This window comes from Gobio gobio (assembly GCF_949357685.1).
Source record: "Gobio gobio genome assembly, chromosome: 15".
Lineage (NCBI taxonomy): Eukaryota > Metazoa > Chordata > Actinopteri > Cypriniformes > Gobionidae > Gobio > Gobio gobio.
Genome location: NC_137108.1, coordinates 24,088,914 through 24,109,390, shown reverse-complemented (window position 1 = coordinate 24,109,390; position 20,477 = coordinate 24,088,914). Strand labels below are relative to the sequence as shown.

The 20,477-nt window shown below is 40.4% G+C and overlaps 1 protein-coding gene across 6 annotated transcripts; it reads right to left on the bottom strand.

Moving 5' to 3' along the window:
* Window positions 1-104: 104 nt before the first annotated feature.
* Window positions 105-17,594, bottom strand: usp5 (ubiquitin specific peptidase 5 (isopeptidase T)). Of its 6 annotated transcripts, none has more exons than XM_079836993.1 (20): window positions 17,263-17,594; window positions 16,670-16,798; window positions 14,520-14,586; window positions 14,267-14,394; window positions 12,381-12,526; window positions 12,073-12,257; window positions 11,220-11,314; window positions 10,919-11,112; window positions 10,271-10,342; window positions 7,504-7,594; window positions 7,171-7,296; window positions 6,933-7,086; window positions 6,622-6,796; window positions 6,458-6,546; window positions 5,158-5,286; window positions 4,634-4,777; window positions 4,389-4,531; window positions 1,113-1,263; window positions 927-1,011; window positions 105-806 (listed from the first exon to the last, which is right to left on the bottom strand). In XM_079836993.1, the coding sequence occupies exons 1-20, from the start codon at window positions 17,368-17,370 to the stop codon at window positions 713-715; spliced, it is 2,505 nt and encodes an 834-aa protein (XP_079693119.1). In that variant the 5' UTR covers window positions 17,371-17,594; the 3' UTR covers window positions 105-712. The 6 variants fall into 6 exon arrangements, with proteins under 6 accessions (XP_079693119.1, XP_079693118.1, XP_079693116.1 ...); XM_079836992.1 differs by having other exon boundaries at window positions 12,073-12,278; window positions 17,263-17,580; XM_079836990.1 differs by having other exon boundaries at window positions 5,101-5,286; window positions 17,263-17,569.
* Window positions 17,595-20,477: the final 2,883 nt, after the last annotated feature.

Genomic DNA, 20,477 nt, shown 5'->3' with positions numbered 1-20,477 from the left:
AGTTTGTTCCTTCCTGGAAAATGATCATTACTGCTGACCGCATTTGGCAGAAAGTTCCTTTATACACGCACCCACAATCACAATACACAAGAGTCAGAAGAAGCAAAGAGACACATTTTTTTTATTTTAAAGCAAAAAGAACAAAATTAATTCTTTCCTCCCCCAAAAAAGGAGAACAAACCATAAGGAAAAAAGTGAAACCGCACAATACCTTTCGCATTCATTTGTTTTAAATTTAAAATTCCAATATATAATATTTAGCTGTTTTTTGTTTTTTTGATTTAGTGATATTTACTTGTCATTAAACATTTTGCAGAAACATTCTGGAACACAAAGGGAAGGAAGGTGGAGCTTAGCTCTAGAAGCGATGATGTCACAATAGCCACAATCCAATCAGGGGGAGGCACGAAGGAGACTAGTGTGTTTGTGTGTGGTAAGGCGTTGTACAACACATGGGCGTTTAGAGTAAGAACACTCTAATCCGCACATCCTACATCTCTTTTTTTTTTCCTTCCATTTTTATTATGTCTGCTTTCTCTCGGTAGTGAATAAATTCGATGGAGAAGTGCTTTGACTTATTAAATGGCGCATCAGTTCAGAAGCAGGTGTCTGGGCCTACTTTTCCAGTAGATCAGATAGAGAAGTGTGTGAGGGTGTGTGTGTGTGTGTGTGTCTGGGTGAAAGAGAGGGAAAGATACTATTCTGGTTTACTCTATTCCACCACTCTCCTGTAAAAGTACAGGTAGCCCAGGTCCTTAGGTGGTTTCTCAGAGGCACAAACTTTCTGATCGTTAAAGATTACCCATCTGAAAGAAGAAAAAAAAAGACAGAAACTGAATATAATATTACTGAGAAGAAAATGAATACTGAGAAGATGATATTGCTGTAAAAGTGGAGTCTGCTGATGGAGACAGAACTTCACTCACTGTTGGTCCTTCTTGATGTGGCAGACATAATGACCACACATTGTGCTCGTTCCCATGTGACTGATGAACGCAAAAAGCTCATACTCTTCAGGACAAAAGAATGGGAAAGAATTGAATCATTAGAAAAGGGCATCGTATTTAATAATAAAATAAAAAAAGTATAAAATGACACACAAACACACTTACTTCCTGGTCCGTCACGCACACGTGGTCCTGGAGGAGGTTCCCGGCTGGCTTCACTTCCTCCCTCTGAGCGTCCACCCTCAGACACATCCATGGACTCCAAATCATCCAGATGAGAGAAGATCCAGTCCACAGCACGCTCTAGAACATTATTCTACAAATACAGAAATTGACAAAATAGTGCTTGAATTAGACGGGACCCAACACAATAGAGTGCGGCGCAGGACTAGATTTGATGGCCTTGTGAAAGATTCATTGTGCACGGAGCTATGTGAGATCGTAATGAACTGAAATGTCAGCTTTTTAGGAGTTATTAAAGGAGCGCACTTTGCTGCCACGCCAAACCATGCATGCGCTTGCTTTTATGTTACATTTCTTGAAACGGTTTCATGGACGTACAGATAAAATTTATTTATACTTTTATGCAGGCTTTTGTGGGTGGGCAAAACATGAATGTTGCAGGCGGGAGAAGGTAACGTATATTTTTGCGGGAGCGAAACAGAATCCTGCAGGAGCGGGACTGAAAAAAACATCCTGCGCAGGTCTCAAGCTTTAATCTCTTAAAGGGATAGTTCACCTTAGGGCCCGTCCACACGGAGACGCGTATCACTGTATACGTATACATTTTTTATCGTATTGGCGTTTCGTCCACACGGATCCGGCGTTTTGGGAGACTGAAACCGCTATTTTTTGAAACCGGGTCCTAAAGTGGATAAATCTGAAAACGACACCCTTGCGGTTTCGTGTATACAGCCAATCCGTATATTTTGTGAAACGGTGATGTCATCACACCACGTCCTGCGCGGGGAAGACTTGAAGGAATACAACTACGGGCACTGGGCATGCGCACATCAATACTGCGTTGTTTAATTACTGTATTTGCATTATTGTAAGGGTATGTTTAGGGTTGGGGTAGGTGTATGCGTTAATAAAACACATCTGGTAAGTAGCAAATTTATTTATTGTTATTTTATTGTGAGATTTTACCTCACCTCCGACTGTTGCCGTACCACTTCTAGCCACAACTCTTCTTCTCTGTTTTTAGTGCATTTCTGTGGCAGAATTACAGTGCCACATACTGGCCTGGCATGTATATTACATCGTTTTGAGCCGTTTTCATGCTTCGTGTGTACGCAGATATTACTTGAAACGAGGAAAAAAAAAAGATCGGATAGGGGAAGTTCTGGCTTCATGTGGACATGGCCTTAAAGGGTTAGTTCACCCAAAAATGAAAATTCTGTCAGTAATTACTCACCCTCATGTTGTTCCAACCATGTAAGACCTTCGTTCATCTTCGGAACATAATTTAGTATATTTTTGATGAAATCTGAGAGCTGTCTCACTCCTCCATAGGCTTTCAGAGGGAATGAAACTTGATGGCCCAGAATAGTAAGTAAAAACGTCATTTAAGGAGTCCAAATGACTACAGTTGCTCTGTATTAAGTCTATCATGCGACGAAAATACTTTTTGAGCGGAAAAACAACAAAAATAACGACTTTATCACACTATTATTGTTGTTCAATTTGAGCCTCTGACGAGAGTTTGCGGGAGTGCCACGACGCATGCGCGAGAACTGAGATTAACCCTACTCCGAAAGAGTGAGCAGCCAGTAACAAGTAGTAGTAGAAGAAGAACGCCGTAATCTCAGTTCTCGCGCATGCGTCGTGGCACTCCCGCAAACTCTCGTCAGAGGCTCAAATTGAACAACAATAATAGTGTGATAAAGTCGTTATTTTTGTTGTTTTTCCGCTCAAAAAGTATTTTCGTCGCACGATAGACTTGATACAGAGCAACTATAGTCATTTGGACTCCTTAAATGACGTTTTTACTTACTATTCTGGGCCATCAAGTTTCATTCTCTCTGAAAGCCTATGGAGGAGTGAGACAGCTCTCAGATTTCATCAAAAATATACTAAATTATGTTCCGAAGATGAACGAAGGTCTTACATGGTTGGAACAACATGAGGGTGAGTAATTACTGACAAAATTTTCATTTTTGGGTGAACTAACCCTTTAAAATGAAAATTCTGTCATTTACTCACCCTCATGTTGTTCCAAACGTGTATGAGCTTCTTTATTCTGCTGAACACAAAATAAGATATCTTGAAGAATGTTTGTAACCAAGCAGAGAGAGCAACCATTGACTACCATAGTATTTTTTCCCTACTATGGTAGTCAATGGTTGCTCTCTCTGCTTGGTTACAAACATACTTCAGAATATCTTGTGTTCAGCAGAACAAAGAAACTCATACAGGTTTGGAACAACTTGAGGGTGAGTAAATGATGACAGAATTTTCATTTTTGGGTGAACTATCCCTTTAAAAGGTGCACTGTGTAAATTTTAGCATTATTTTAATTTTTAATTATTCTGTCCCTTGTGGAGCATATAGAGAAGCACCCGGTGACCCGACACAGGACAAAGATGTCGTCGTCTGAGACAGCAGAGAGTAGTGCTCTGTTGAGCAGTTTGTCCATTTGCCCTTGCGGCCGTGCTCATTTTACTTTCGGTTCAGAATTAGCGCCAATTCGGGGGCGGGTTGCTTGAATTGTGGGTTCATTAGCCCATTATTCTTAATGAAAAACACAACAATAAAACAGTACAATGACAAACTCACTAAAATAGGCGTTTTACATTTCACTTTGAAACCAAATCTTCCGCGATCATCTTGTCTGTCAGCTCTTCGCTCTCGTGATAAATGAGATCTGACTCCTGCTGCTAGTTTGTGCTGTGACTCTTGTCCGGCTCACGCTGTATTGAGCAGACACGTTCAGTTTTTAGGTGTCTGTTCTCTAACTGAACAATGACTTTATTACTATAAAACATCGTTTTCACATCGCAAGCATCAGCAGAGCACGAGCAGCACGTGTTTTGTCACTGCCAAATCAATGAATGTGTGCATTCACAACACAAGCATGACGGCCGACTCTCATTCATTAACACAGGCAGCGGCAAAACACGCGCTGCTGACGCTTGCGATGTGAAACATGCGTAATCGTTGTCATTTAGAAAGGAGATTGTGTGCGTGTTTAAATCGAGCTCGCAATTTTTTAACAAAGAATCGCGCAGCTCTACTATACAGAATCTTTTTTTTTTTTTAAACATATCTAATAATTCTCCAAAAAAGTAATGGGACACCAAAGCGTACCATATTTGAGGAAACAGCTTACATACAAAGCAGCTATAAGTAGATTTATCTATAAAACATTGAAAATTCAGATCTATGCATCAATATATTTTTGTATTGCTCTGGTTCAGCAAGACAGATGACGCCTCTCACCGTAGCTCTGAGAGCGCGAGTGGCCTGGTCTCGACTGAAGCCCATAGAAACGATGGTTGCTAGGTGTTCCTCAGGTAGACTCTCCGTGGGTGTGGTGCCAGGAGCGGAACTAGAGCCAGGCAACACTAAAGGTGCGGAGAAATCTGCAGAAAAAAAAACACATTTCACACAGAGAGAATTACTCTAAATCTGCATACTGCTTTAAATCCTCTTCACAGCTGACACTCATTGATGAATGTATTTACCAGGGTCGTCCATGTGCCCCATCACCCAGTTCATAGCAGCGTCGATACCAGTGTTGCCCGTGTAGTACACAGCCTTCCGGCAAGCCTCCAGAGGAAAACCCATCTCACACAGCTGAGACACTGTGGAGTCATCCAACACCGGAGCTGAGAGACAGAAAGAGAGAGTGTGAGAAAGAGGTCTACAGACAGCTTTTGATGCAAGGAATATTTACACTGACTGAATGCTATCAAAATTAAATTTAAAAAGCTTAAGCAATGCTTAAATCCAAGATAAATTATATTTGAGGCTGTATAATATATCAAGTATAGAGAGCACCACATAAGGAAAAAGTTTATATTGAACTAAAGCAATGAATGTAATGAACAAAAGAAGACAAAAAGAAAGCAAAGGAAAAAGAAAGAAAGAATGAAAGACAGGCTCAAGTGATGACAGATGCAGTCGGAAAGAGGAGAAAAGACAGACTGACACAGCAGTGGGGAGTAGAGAGAGTCGTCCTCCTCGTTGCCGTGGGAACCCAGGATACCTTTAACCTCCACATCGGGGGTCATGAGAGGAGGCGGAGCCACCTCTGGCAGAAGCTCCTCCCCTGGCTGCTGTCCCATGGCACGGAGTGCGCTCAGATCCAGCGTGTCAGGAACGTCAATGCTCACATCTAATAAAATAATCACAAGAGTACATTAGTCTTCAGACTATGACAGTCAACCAATTGACTGAATTATTTAAATTTATATAATTATTTGTAAAGAGTGAACATGTTATCAAACATAGCCAAATATATCAAATATACATTACAAAGAGCAGCTTCAGAAAGAAATCGTTTGGGTGAACTATACCTTTAATGTTTGTTTTTGTTAAATTTCTAATTGAGTCACTGATTCAGGGGTGAAGTAAATGGTTCTCTTTATGGTTCACCCAATTTAGTTGAAAACGTGGATTCAGAAATTAAATGCCACTGTGTATTGCTCAGAATCGGAGATTAACAGTTCTGCTTTGTCTCTTGCAAAACAGGCTCAAAATAACACAATGTTGTCTAAAACAACCAAATTAACGTAATTATTTTAATCAACTATTTTATAAGATCAGTATCGCATTTGCACTTATGCTATTCTGGGTAGAAAATCAGAACTCGTGTGATATTGTTTATATATCATGATGTAAATGTGAGGGCGGTTTCAGACTGACAGTTTAGTTCGAAATAGGGCACAGTTCACATGATAAATTTGTAATGTGAAAGCTGTCATGCAGACCCGGGTGAGCGGAGCTCAGGGGTACCGAATTCGAGACTGCCTGAAGGAGGTGGTCTGAGTTTGGTTGTGCAACTCGTGCTCGAACTGTGCCACGATTTGTGTGAATTGCGAAAGCAACACGGACTCGGGTGGGCAAGAAAAGTAACCTGCGCATGCATTTTATCAGATGACGGTGTATTTAGTTCAATAAAACACATTATAGTGTTGATGATTTACCTTGAACAAGAGCGAGAGTGAGCCTGCAGTGTATTCGCACATAGCACCGGCGGGAACAATCGTGCTCTGACGCGGACCACAACAAACATGCCCAGTGTAAAAACTCAAACGGGGGCATTTGTGCCTTGTATCTTGAATTTTAGGGACATTCTAATAGCATTCTATAGGCTTCATCACAGTGAGTTGTTGCCCTTCTTCATATTCTTCATCAATCAACTGTATGATATGTAAGATGATCTAAGTAGGTCTGGGGCAGGGCAAGTGCGTTAAATGCAGTAATAATTTGAATGCGTTATTTTTTAACCGTAACTAATCTAATTAACGCATTAAATCGACAGCCCTAATGGATGGATGACTCACCTAGTTTTTTAGGAACCCAATCCAGGCCAAAAGTAAATTTCTTGATTTGGATAACAAGATGGTCAGGAAATGAAGCAAAGCGAGTGGTCCTAAAACACAAAAAAACATAAACACACAGAAGAAACCCAAAGACTGACTGAAAAGTAAATGAATTTTACTATTACTTTGTGGCAGTGGTTTTGGCCTGCACTGCAGAGCTCCAGAAATCTGTGAGTGTCTCTGGTTCGCTGAGAGCAGCCAAACAGGCAGCAAATGGGATTTGAGCACGTGTCACAGCGGGGGGAGGGGCTCCAGATGACTCTGCCTCATCACGGTGACGCTCTGCTTCTTGTAGCTCCTCTGACAAACAGGAAGAGAAGATGATAAATGAGAGGAACGATAACACGGAATGGATACACATAAGCATACTATTATTTTTTTATCCAGTTTTTCCAGCAAGTTCTCAATGTAAACTACATTCCAATGAGTATCTAACCCATATTAGTTGCCTGGTCCATGGGAACGGGCAGCTGGACAATATAATCCACTCGTTGGGTATACTTGGCTTTTTGTGACTGCTGGCATACTATCTTCTCTTCCACCAGGAAGCGGAAAGCTTCTGAGGGATTCATGCCAGACCGACAGTTCCTCTGGCCAACATAAAGAAAAGCTGAAATGAGTGAATGCAGAAGTAGAGAAAAACAAAGACAGCAAGAGAAAGTCATCATCATTACCTCCACCATATTTATGAAGTGAAGAAGAAACTCCTGTGCATCCTGCTGCCTATTGGTCGAGAACTCAGGATGGCCTCGCCCAACCAGAGCTTTGAACATGCGAGGTGCTATGCCAACTTGGTCACCCTGTGCAAACAAAATATTTATGAATGGCTTCTCATCTCAACAACTGAACATAAACAGAATTAATTTGTGTATTTTCTTACATAAATAGTCACATTCTATTAGAATCAATTTATGAATGATTTACACAAATTCTGCTCATATTTCATGAATAAAACCTAGTTAATTAGAACTGCTATGAGTTGTGTGTGTGTTTGTGTGCACATGTACCCTGGGTTCGGTGGAGGCACTGGGGTCATCTCCGGGGTCCGGGGCCGGCTTAGAGTACTCTCCTGACAGAAGGCCATAGCCAAGCTTTGCTCTGATATTAAAGAGAGAAAAGGAAGAAAGAAAAAACATTTTTGTTTACTTCATACAATTGTTATAATGCTTTTTGAAAAAGCAGACGTTCAAGCAGAGAGAACTGATGTATAGTGACCTCTGCTGGAAGTATGGTTTTAAAGGGATAGTAAATCCAAAAATGAAAAATCTGTCATTTACTCACCTTCAATTTTTTCTTTCTTTCTGCGGAACACAAAATAAGATATTTTGAAGAATGTTTGTAACCAAACAGTTCATGGGCCCCATTGACTTCCATAGTAATATTTTTTTTCCATAATATGGAAGTCAATGGGGACCAGAAACTTTTGGTTACCCATATTCTTCACTCCATCTTCTTTTGTGTTCAGCAGAAGAAAGAAATTCATACAGGTTTGGAACAACTAGATTCAATTCTGTGGGATTGCCTTCCTTATAATGGCCGTCGTCAATAGCAACGCATAACGCATAAATAATAATTTGTCGTAAATATAATCTCTAATATTATCTCTGTAAATATATTCTCAAGCAATATTCTCATCAGTGTTGCATTTAAATCTAGCTAGTAGAGGGCTGCATTGGGATTGAGTCCCGCCGGGTCCCGCAGGACCCAACGTAAATCTCGCGGGAGCGGGCGGTTTGAATTTTGCTGCGGGCGGGAATGGGCGGCTAAAAAAAACACTGCGGGAATCGGCGGGATAGGGAGGTTGCCTAACGACATGATGGAGAAGATGTCAATAGATGATGTAGAAAAGAACCTCAAACGAGGTATTTACAGCACAAAAGCTAAGCAAGGAAAGTCTGACATTTGGAGAAGTTTCTCAATTGTTTTGGTAGGCAAAATCATGCGGTATAACGTTATATGTATCCACATATTGCACAGCTGGCAAATACATAGCTACTTGATCATACCTCACCAAAAACGCTCAGCACTCCCTGCAGGTCAAGTTGACTGTTTGGTGTTTTTGACTAACAATACATTGAAGTTTAGTGAGTGGAATTGTTTCTAAATGTCCGTTTGCTATTTTGTGTTCACATTACGTTCTGTTGAAGCATGTTTTCTCAGGTTTCCTTTCAGTCGGTCACGTTCGACGTACGTCGGAACTGACCGACGAATTGGGATCTGTTTTTTGTTTCTCAATCTGTTTTTCTGTTTTGCAAAGCAGTCTATTTTTATGTGCAAAGTTTTTGATAAAAACGAAATTATATTTGAATGTATTTGTCTTTTTACATGCAGGCCAGGGAAACGAAACAAACAACCCCATGAATCTCTTTAATAATATCAATACAAATACGTGGGTTTTTTTTTCTGCGGGACGGGAGAAGACACAAAATCAATGCATCTCTATTATTGTGCGGGAATAAATTCTCAGAGTTTTGCGGGTGCAGGCGGGAGTGGACATACATATTGCGGGAGCGGGCGGGAGTGTAACACATACGTTGCGGGAGCGGGCGGTAATGGTCAGAAATTCGGCGGGTGCGGGCGGGAGCGGGATGAAGAAAACAGTCCCGCGCAGGGCTCTACTAGCTAGCATACTATTTTGTGTAAGAGCCCAAACAGTATCCTAGTGAAATAATGCATATCCATATTTCCATATGATTTGACAGTTTATTTTATTAAATATCAAAATATGTGCATCATACCTGACACCTAAATGATCACTTTACAGTCAGTTTTATGACTGTCATTCTCTTCAAATACTATTGAAGTTTGAAACGTGTATAACGTTACCAATGTTGTATGTCACTTTAGAGACAGTCCCTAAATTCGCCTGTGTTATGCCAGTCATATCAGATGTGCTGTGGTTCTGCTGTGTTTTTTAAACCATTTTCGCTGCTGAAATAGAACAGAAACAGTCATCCACTGTATGATGAGTGAATCTCTTGGGTACATCGTACGTTTATCTCTGTTTTAAGAGCAGATTTCAGTTATGAGACATTGCATTCATAATAGAAACACGTGTAAGTGGTTATAATGCGCAACGCGATTATAACAGATGGCTTTTGAGAAGACTATAATAAGTTCAACCGCCAGAGTGGCTAGGGTGCAGCCGAAATAACGTTACACCCGCAAATGGTGGTTGTTAATGTCAAGCCCTGATTATTATCCCTTAAATGTCACCCTAGTCTTGACTGAATTTGTTCGTTCGCTTCACGTTATTATTTCCCAGACGTAGTTTTGGTATTGAGGTCAAAGTCCACTTGCCTTGTGTTCGTAGTTTTTAAGTGTTCCCCCTATTACAGCGACTTTCTTCTGCCATGTTCTGCAGACAGGGTGACCATCTTCGATTAAGTTTCCCTCAGGACTTTTGTAAAAGCCAAAATATGACAACGCCTCAGATTTTGTCCTTTTAGAAGTCTGAAAAATCTCCCAGCGCTGTCACTGTCTTCTGCCATTTATTCAAAAAAACAGCGGTGCGCTGCGCCAGACTGACGGATTGGACAGAATTTAGCGCGAGTTTTCACAATCGTGATAATCACACGCGGTTTTAATGATAATTAAATTTTATACGATATTACTAACCGTCACTAAATTTTATAATCGTTTTATAATCGGTAATCGTTTCATCCCTATTTGAAAGCTACTGAAGAGAGTAAGATTTTGGGGTGAACGATTACTAAACACACACCCATGTTTTAAGTACATGTGCATTTGAGAGTTTGTGGGTCAGGCACTCACACTTGAGTCTTAAAGTCCTGGGTAGGGTCACTGGGCGCCTCAGAAAAGACCTTGTCAATGTTGGAAACGTATCTGAAAAACAAAGAGTGAGAGGAACGAAAGACGCATTTAGAGATATTTCAGCAATAGTAAACGTGAACATAAAAATATATAAAACATCCTTGTCTAATAAACACACACTACCATTCAAAACTTTGGGTTCTGTAAGATTTTTTTACGTTTTTTAAAATAAAAGCTGCATTTATTTAATTAAAAATAATATTGTGAATATTTTGTATTATAATATATTTTAAAATGTAATGTATTTGTGTGGTGGTAAAGTTAAATTTTCAGCATCATTACTCCAGTCTTCAGTGTCACATGATCCTTCAGAAATCATTCTAATATGATGATTTGGTACTCAATGTTGAAAACAGTTTGGCTTAATATCTTTGAAACGTTTTTTTTTCCCAGGATTTTTTTGATGAATAAATCGCTCAAAAGAACAGTATTTATATGAAATAGAAACCGTTTGTAACATTATAAATGTCTTTACTGACACTTTTGACAAATGTACTGTACCCTTGGTGAATAAAAGTATTGAACGGTAGTGTATATGACAAACATGGCAAAAACACTCAAATCACAAACACTCTGAGAGACACTAACTTGGTCTGGAAGTCTGGGATGGTGAAGAGCACTTGCATGACAGAGTTGAGGTAGCAGCTGTTTCCCAGGTTCTTCATACCGGTGAGCCCCGGGCCCCACAAGGGCCTCAGAGTGGTACCTGACTCCTGAATCACCTCCCACTCTCCCACACGCTGGTTGACAGCGATCTCCAGCTCGGTCATGGTTCTTTCCGTCTAACATAAGAGGGAGGGACACACTTTAACAGAAGCTTTAGTGAACAGCTTCTTAAGCACTTTAAGGATGAAAGCCCATTTTGCAGAGATTTTTGGAATGACTATACCTTTTCCATAGTCATCATATCGATTCCAAAGTGAGAAAGGTGTTCTGGAAGCTTAGAATCTAATACCATATCATCTTCGTCGTATGAATAAACATCTGCAAAGACGGACACATCACACAATGTCATCAAATATACACAATCATTCAAAAGTTCGGGGTCAGTTTGACAGATATGTACTTATTCAACAAAATACATTGATGATACTGCAGCTTTCTATTTCAAATGTTGTTGTTTTTTTACTTTATATTCCTCAAAGAACTATCACAGTTTTCAGAAAAATATTAAGCAGCACAACTGTTTTCAACATTGATGATAATATGAACTGCTTCTACCACCAAATCAGTATTTTAGAATGATTTATGAAGGATCATGTGACTGAAGACTGGAGTAATGATGCTGAAAATTCAGCTTTTCCATCACAGAAATAAATTACATTGAAAGTTATTTTGAAATGTATTGATATTTCACAATATTATAGTTTTACTATAGTTTTGATTAAATAAATGCAGCCTTGGTGAGCAGAAGAGACTTCATTCAAAAATAAAAATGATTGGAATATTCGTCATGTGTCGCATAGGATCATTCTGTGATACTTTTACGTGTTTTTTTAAAAAGCTTGAAGCTGGTCGCTATTCACTGCCGTAAACAGGACCTGACATTTTTTTCCATAAATTCTCCTTTTGTGGTCCATATAAAAAAGAAAGGCATGCTGCATTAGAACAACACCAGGGTGAGTAAATTATGCCTTCATTTTCATTTTAGGGTGAACTCTCCCTTTAACTTTATTGGCGTGAAATATTTAACGCCAAAATGACTTAGTTAGATTCCAGTAGGTTTTATGTGACAATCTCACCTGCTCCGTCAGGTGTTATTGTGCCGAGTTTGACAGCCAATGGGTATCCAGTCTGCTGGTAATGCAGGAGGGCGTGGTTATTTCCTCCTGATCCATCAAAATATCTCCGCCCACACAAAACCTTCCCATCTGTCAGATTCATCCAGATGTTCTCCTGGAGGTCACAGACCTCACACCTCCAACCACTAAAAGAAAGATGGGAGTATCTAAATGCAAACAATTACTTTCTGTAACTTTCTCTGGGATCATATTCTCAGAGCTTAGCAGTACATATCAAATGTGTCAACAACATTCACACATGTGTATACCTCGGAGGGATTTTGACCCCATTGTCGAGTTGTTTAAGATCAGCTGCATATTTTGACTCTTGTCGCACTTCACCGTCCCACTGCTGCACCTGCAAAGTGTGTGACACAGAGTCTGCTGCTTGCAGCCCCGCCATCGACAGAGACACCTGCAAGCGAGAATGACACCAACACATTGAATGATAGTCTGCTCTGTTTGAAAATTCAGCTTACACTTCATTATGACTATATAGCATGATATTTGGTACATAAATCAAAAGATCTTAGTCAGTTTATAGACTGTCATTACAGCTTAAAGGGTAACTTCAGTGATTTAGCATTCAGCTTTGTATTTAAACTGGATCATTTATGCTGTAGAAATGTGAAATTATTTTTGAATTTGGTGCATTCTAGACTGAGAAAAGCCAGAAAATGTATTTGTCTCATGTGGATGAAAGACAACAACTCCCAGAATGCACTTGTTCGCTGCCCTACGAGGCCCCTCCGTACACCGTTGTTTTGATCTTCATAGTAATACAATCATTTCGTTCAGTTAGAGAATAAACACTACAATTAAAAACTGAACGTGTCTTTTCAATAAAGTGTGGGTGAGCCGAACGAAAGACACGGCACAGACGCAGCAGTGTCAGATTTCATTCCTCACGCAGAGCGGAGGTAAGCACCAGTCTGGCACGTTTTTAGATCGCATATGGAAGCTAAACTATCACAGGAATACATTGAAAAGTTGAAACACTCACTTTACTCAGCACCGCACTTCGTAATTGTCCATGTGGCCGCGTGAGATCTCTCCCCTATGGGCGGGTTGATAACGTGCGGAACAGCTCAATCTAGTGGCTGTAGTTTTTGCCTCTGGCCAAAAAATCCTCCGATGACGCAAAATGACGATATTTGCATCATCGGAGGAATTTATCCAGAAATAAAATGCATAATTCTCTCATCTCAGGGGGAAAAGTACCATAATTTGAATATACTACAGGGTTTCTACTGATACAAAGCCTAATGCTAAACCACTGAAGTGACCCTTTAATAAGAGAGTTAAAGGGTTAGTTCACCCAAAAATTATAAATTACCCCATGATTTACTCACCCTCAAGCCACCCTAGGTGTATATGACATTCTTCTTTCAGACGAATACAATCTACAATCTTTATATTAAAAAATGTCCTGACTAATCCAAGCTTTATAACGGCAGTGAATTGCAGCCCAAAATTTGAAGACCAAAAAAGTGCATCCATCCATTATAAAAGTACTCCACACGGCTCTGTTAATAAAGGCCTTCTGAAGCGAATTGATGGGTTTTTGTAAGAAAAATATCCATATTTAACACGTTATAAATAAAATATCTAGCTACCGGCAGAATGCCTTCTGTATTCAATTTACGAAGAAAGTTTAACACTTCTCGCAGTTTAAAACGTATGCCACATCTGACATCAACGCTTTTTACGCTTTTTCCGTAAGTTGAATACAGAAGGCGGTGGAAGCTAGATATTTGACTTTATAACATGTTAAATATGGATATTTTTCTTACAAAAACCCATCGATTCGCTTCAGAAGGCCTTTGTTAACCCCCCGGAGGCATGTGGATTACTTTTATAATGGATGTATACACTTTTTTGGGCTTCAAATTTTGGGCTGCCATTATAATGCTTGGATTAGCCAGGACATATTTTAATGTAACTCTGATTGTATTCGTCTGAAAGAAGAATGTCATGTACACCTAGAGTGGCTTGAGGGTAAATCATGGTCAAATCTTGAGTAAAAAAAAATTTGTAAATGATGGGTGAATAATTTTTGGGTGAACTATACCTTTAACATGCCATCCACATGTCTGTTATTATTACATAGTGAAAAATAATGTTAAAAAATACAATAATGTAAAATGATATTCACCCGCTCTCGAACAACATCTGGCATGGAAGCTAGATCCTCCGATGTCACTTCCTGCCGGTCTGGGAACAGAACCACTTTGATTTCTTCCTCATATTGCTCCTGATCAACATCAAACCCTCCCTCAATTCCTACAAGAAAAACATGAAAACTTTACAACCTTTTGTGTTTCATAAAATAAGCTTACTAACAATAAAAACTAGCATGTACTAAAATATTAAGCAAAGACGGAGGGCAAAAGAAACCAGGCGCTTACCAATGGCCAGTCTTGTGGGCTTCTTTTTTGGAGGATCACCTGATCCAGAATTGGGATCATCCTCCTTCTGATAGACAGACAAGGTTAGTCTATATTTGCCAGGAGAACAGCACTTGAAACGAGACACTGTAAAACTTGGTTGTGCAATTCGTTTTTTGCTTAGTTCAAAAGCAGTGACATGACACATCAGAAAAGTCCAGAGAAGTCTAAAAACTTTTACGGAAGTATTTTTCCATAGGGATTTTTAAGTCTACACTTAAGAGTTATAAGCCCAAACCTCATACCAAACCTACCAGCTAGGAGGTAAATCACAACATTACAAGTATTTGAAAATGACGTGTGTACGTAAAGCCGCAATGAAACAGAAGTAGCGGCAGATCTTTTCTTACGTATTGTGACAAATATCTGTGAGTGTAACAACATAAAAAAAATAAATGCATTGGTTCTATGCATCAGTTGTTAAAGGGTAACTAAACCATAAACCAACTTTTCTTAGTTAATGATCTGTAATACTGGGGCTTTACTAATGCTGTTCATTGATTCGAGTAAATGTTTTGACATTTGGGTATAAAGCGTTTTAATTCTATAAAATATGGTGTATAACCGCCAAAGTGCTGCCCTCTTAAGGTTGAACGGTGGCTACTGCAGTTGAATTTTCCTATTGGACGTTGTGGTACATCGTGACGTATGATGGTACTTCCAACGGCTCACTACCCACGCCCCTGGCATGAGCTCATCACGCCCTCAGAAATGTTTTCCCCAATCACATGATGAGAACGGCTTCACTCCAGTATGAACTGTCATGTAGTAGTCTACATGAAGTAGAATCATTATGAATGAAACTTACTTGACACTTGCTTTAACATTGTAATGAAGAAAATGCGGTTAAATAATGCAGTTTTCAGTACACGCCAGGGTTTTCTTGCGATAGTATTGCTGCCCGTCATGTGTTCAGATCATTTTCATACATGAGACGCGCTTTCAAACCCTGACACGCAAGTGGTTGCAGCGGTAACGAACAACAATGCCATAAAGTGCTGGCATATATTGTCTTTTATTTGAGGAAATCTGTTTATAATAGGCTATTAGGTCTAAACTTATTGGTCGTGGGCTGCTTATTGATTCAGTTAATTTGAATGAAAATACATTGTATGTATATCAGATATCTGATCTATTTTAGTGGCATTCAGTGTAAGGATTTGACTGTTCATAGATTAGGTCAGTTCCCTTGCGCTGCTGCTCCACTAGCATTGTCTGCAGCGGGAGTTAACGCAGTTTGAGCCAGCGGCTCGCATTGATAAGGCTCTGGGTCTGTGTCTACAGAAAATTCATCCACTTCAGGTGAAGGTGGGGGAGAATGACCGCTCTGTTGCAAAGCTACTGGTGTCTAGGGCTGTAATCTCCCAGTCGATTAATCGATTATTAGTCGATACGTTCTGGCTCGACCAAAATTCTGATTGGTCGATTTTTTGCCGCGTTCATTTCATCAGTTTTGCCGCGCCACGTTCATTTAATCAGGTGGAAAGCACTAATTGCTAATGGGGGTGTTTTCAGAGCACCCCTGTTTCATAGGTAACAGTCTGCCTTCAGAACACCCCCATTGTTTTCACTTCTTTTGGATTAGCCCAACCAACTGGCGAAGAGAAGTCTCTCGCTGGTCCTTTGTTTTTCATTTTTCATTCCCCGCTGGCTCAAACGCACGCCCATAGCGATAAACTTGAGGAACGCCCATCAACATACACATGAGGGGAAGCGTCACAACACCGCGCTAAGTGGATCTGTACTGTCAGTTTTGCCGCATTCATTTCATCAGGTGGAAAGCACTAATTGCTAACGGGGGTGTTTTCAGAGCACCCCTGTTTTACTTCCCAACCCAACTGTTGAACATCAATAATGTTTTTGTATCACCTAGCCTGAAACGGCAACACTGGCTAAACCAATGGCGTGAGTTTGGGGGCGGGACTCTGTTTGTCTGGCCAATGAAAAACAGTAGGAGTGTTTAGGAAACCTGTTTGACATCAACATTTTCTTTTCTATTTACAATTCCGTTTGGAGAATGGAAACTTTAAAGATTTGAGGACATTTACTAAAAGCATACATGATTGTTATTCATAAATGCACAGAATGATGTGTCATGTGTTTGTGCTTACCGGTGTTTTCCGGGTCCTGGTGATGTGCAGGTAAGCTCTCTGACCGGTTTTGGCGTGGTGTCGGTCTACGTACTTACTGCCATAGCCGAGAAAGCTGTTCATACAGACATACAAGCCTCCCTCACTCTCCTGAAACAATTGAAAATAACTGTTATAACAAAATACTGTTGATTAGCATCACGCGCTCAGTGAGGCTGTCTTTACGCGCACGCCACAAAATAACATTCACGCGCATGATCCAGATGCACACAGGCTTCTCAAGATAAGAAACTTTACAGCTACTAGCTCATGTTAGCGTTATAACTAGCTCGCAGCTAGCTAAAGTGATATATAAGCGGATAATTTAAAGTCACAGAAAATGAATGGCTTAGTCAAGGTGTGACCAAAGAGTGCAGAGTCAACAGTGCAATGATGACTCGCGTGACATAATGAAGGAAAATAGTGCAAACTTGTGCACTAAATGAGCGCTAGTTAGCAAACATCCCGGTATATCACAGCTCACAAGAAGACGAAAGCAAAACAGCTACCATATGCAAATAAATAAATAACAAATCCCAAAAGTGCGCGATGACTGTGCAGTCTACAGAACTCACCGGGCTTGCGAATGAGAAGGCGCACTCGTCTTTGTGAACACGATCTCCGGGCCTCGGAACCCGAATCGTAGACAGAACCGACATCAATATCTCGCTAACCTCCGTCATTTCTGGCTAAACACAATTTGCCTACACACACGCTTGCCCGCCTGGGTTTTTTGGCCCCCGCTCCTGAAATACAGTCCGCTTGAAGTCTCTGACAGCCCCCTTCTTTCTCTGTTTCCCTCAATGAAAAGCTGCTGCTGTGCTGATGATCCAGTGTGTTTCATTCGAGGCCAGGGGCGCTGCACACACTCGCACTGCACGCATTACAGCCGCAAATGTTTGACCGTAAAGGATCTAAAATGCGCGCGCATATTTTTTTACATTTCAATATTTGTAATAAAAATTTAAATATGTACACTTGTGTGGTGTCTTTCATGCGAGACTTAGGTGATCGTTTAATGCACCGTAGCAATATTGGCGTAACAAATACTTTCTTAAGCACAACATCACTTAGGAGAAATTATCAATTATATTGTGATTTCTCTTGTATTTTTGTGTATTACGGTAATATGGAAGCCATGACAGTTGACAAAATGAGAAAGCGGAAAATTTGACCTCATGTAAATAATAATACTGGCCTCATGCGGCTGGGAGTGTAAGTACGGAAAAGCTTGTGCATCAGATTATAACTAAAAAGTAAGCTATGTGATGAATCAAAGATATGGATGGGGTTGGGTTCAGTGTAGACAATTACTGGTTATCCTGTATTTGAATTTAATTCTAATAGATTTAGCCTATATTTTACAATGTAAGTTAAACAAAACAATGAACATAATTATAAGGCTACTAAAAAAAAAAGCCTTTCCCTTACCACCGACACATACACATTCAATGAAATAGCTTATTAATTCAAATTAATTACAAATAAATTTGTACACGTTGTCCATGAATATGCAAATTGGTTCCCCCGTCCACTCAGTCACAGTCACACCAGCTCGGACTACCTGATCCACTCAGTCAACTGTAGTAACGCTACACCATGGCAAGTGGAAATATTGGTTTAATTCAGGCATATGTTTGAACCAGAAACTGATTCAGAAGAAGAGGAAGAGCGAATTATACATGCAGGCCCAGATCTATACTGCAGTGCTTGATGGTGCACCCTCAAACGAAAGCAAGAGCACCCTCAGTTGATACTGTAATATCATCTTATTGAAGAAACAGATTTGGTTAACGCTCCCGTGCTTATTTGTGTTTGCACTCTAGAAAAGTGTTTACATTTAAAACATGTTTTTGCAGCGGTGAGCAATGTAGCCATCTGTGTACAAGCCACAGACATGTTTGTTGATCTCTTGAATGCAGTGGCCAATCAGGGGTGTTTAATTTAGTCAGAATCCCCTCACCGGTAAAAACGTCAAAAAAAAAAGTGTAGACACAATATAAATAACAAATTCATGTGCAGTGTAGACAACTTTATTGATTATAATAGAACTTTGTGAGATCGCAAACTGAGTGACAGTTTTTTAGTGATTGTAAAGAGAGCGGTCTTTGCGCCATTTTTAGGCTATATACAATTAATTCAGAATTTGAATAAGAGTTGACACATAAGGGTAATTGTGTTGCTAATGTTACACAAACCATGTTCGCCATATCAGACAGCTGCATAACTGCGTTCAAAAAATTTGCATCCTTAGTAATAATAATGTGAAATCCCCTCCTCGCACATTGACGGGACTGGTTACATATATTTGACGGTAGGAATTAGGGGCGGTCGTCCAGTGTCAGCGAGGAGGAGCTAATGTAATTTAGGTCAAATGGGTGGAGCTAGAATATCCAACAACACCCTAAAGGCCTGTTCACACCGGGACGATTTTCGCGCGCGTTTATCGGCAATGTTTAACGCCTCGTGATTAAACAAAGGCCGCCAATGTGAGTGTGCACACCGTCGCGCAAAACGGCAGGCGTAAAAGCGTCATTTTAAAAAAAAACGCCTCGGGTTCGTTTTTTTATTTTGATGCGGCGCGTTAAAAACAGGCTGACCAATGAGATCGGTGTTTTTGTTCACGTGCCTGGAGCTGCTGAAGTGACAGTAAAACACGACTTGGTGGCGCTCAAGCACAAAACGGTCTTGCCAAGCACACATTGATACGACAAAGAAGTAGTAAGTAGACAAAGAAGAAGTTGAGCTGCTAATGCTGCTTGCCAGTTAGCAAAAAGTCTGTGTGAATGGTTTTGGCCATATACATAATATGTCTATGGTTTTGGCAAGCACGTAAATACTGTCTCTCTTCTTCTTCTGTGTGACAAGCGAGTGTCAGAAGCGTAAAGTGCCGCAGCACCACCTTGTGTACCAGGAGTGCTATATACTAAATGTGCACATTCACTCGGCGCATCGCCAGTGGAAATCACTTGGGTGTGAACACTCAAGACGCGCCGAAAAACGTCACGAAAAACGCTGGTGATAAGCGCGCGAGATATTCGTCCCGGTGTGTACAGGCCTTAACCTCAGAGCCGTTGCCTAACCTTACCCACAACTCTATCCCTCCACCCCATTAGACGTCCAGAGAGGTGGAGCTGGATGTCATTTGACTCTGCAGTGAGTACCACTTAGGTTTTGACGTCCAGCTCCCCCTTGTGGCTGGAGCTAGACGGTCAAACCATACCCTAATCCTACCCATAATAACCCTATCATCAAACATAACTCCACCCATTAGGTCCACGGAGGTGGAGCTTGAGCTAGGCCAGCTCCACCGCCCGTGGACCTAATGGGTGGAGTCATGTTCCATCATGTCCAGAGAGGTAGAGCTGGACGTCATTTGACTATGTGGTGAGCACTTGAAAATACTCAGCAATGGTGTGTTGACTGATACATTTGCTCATGGTTTATCTTAAAGCACACAGACAACATGATCTCCAAAAACTTGATCTCCACCACAGGTTTAAAAAAAAAAGAAGGTAGGCCTATATTATTCCATTGATGTTTTGAAGTAATTAGATTAATCCTAACCGCACCAACTAAATATTTTTAGTAACTAATCATTTACAAATATAAGTAAATGAATTTGCAATAAACAAAATAATAATGCATAAACATTTACTAGATTTTTCTAACCAAATGTGTCCTCAAACAGGCACACTAGATTTCTCTCTCTCGTGCTGCACCTATATTTCTTGCTGCCAGGCACGTATTCCCCTCATTCCTCTGTGTGGGACCTCCTCCCTCCCTTCAT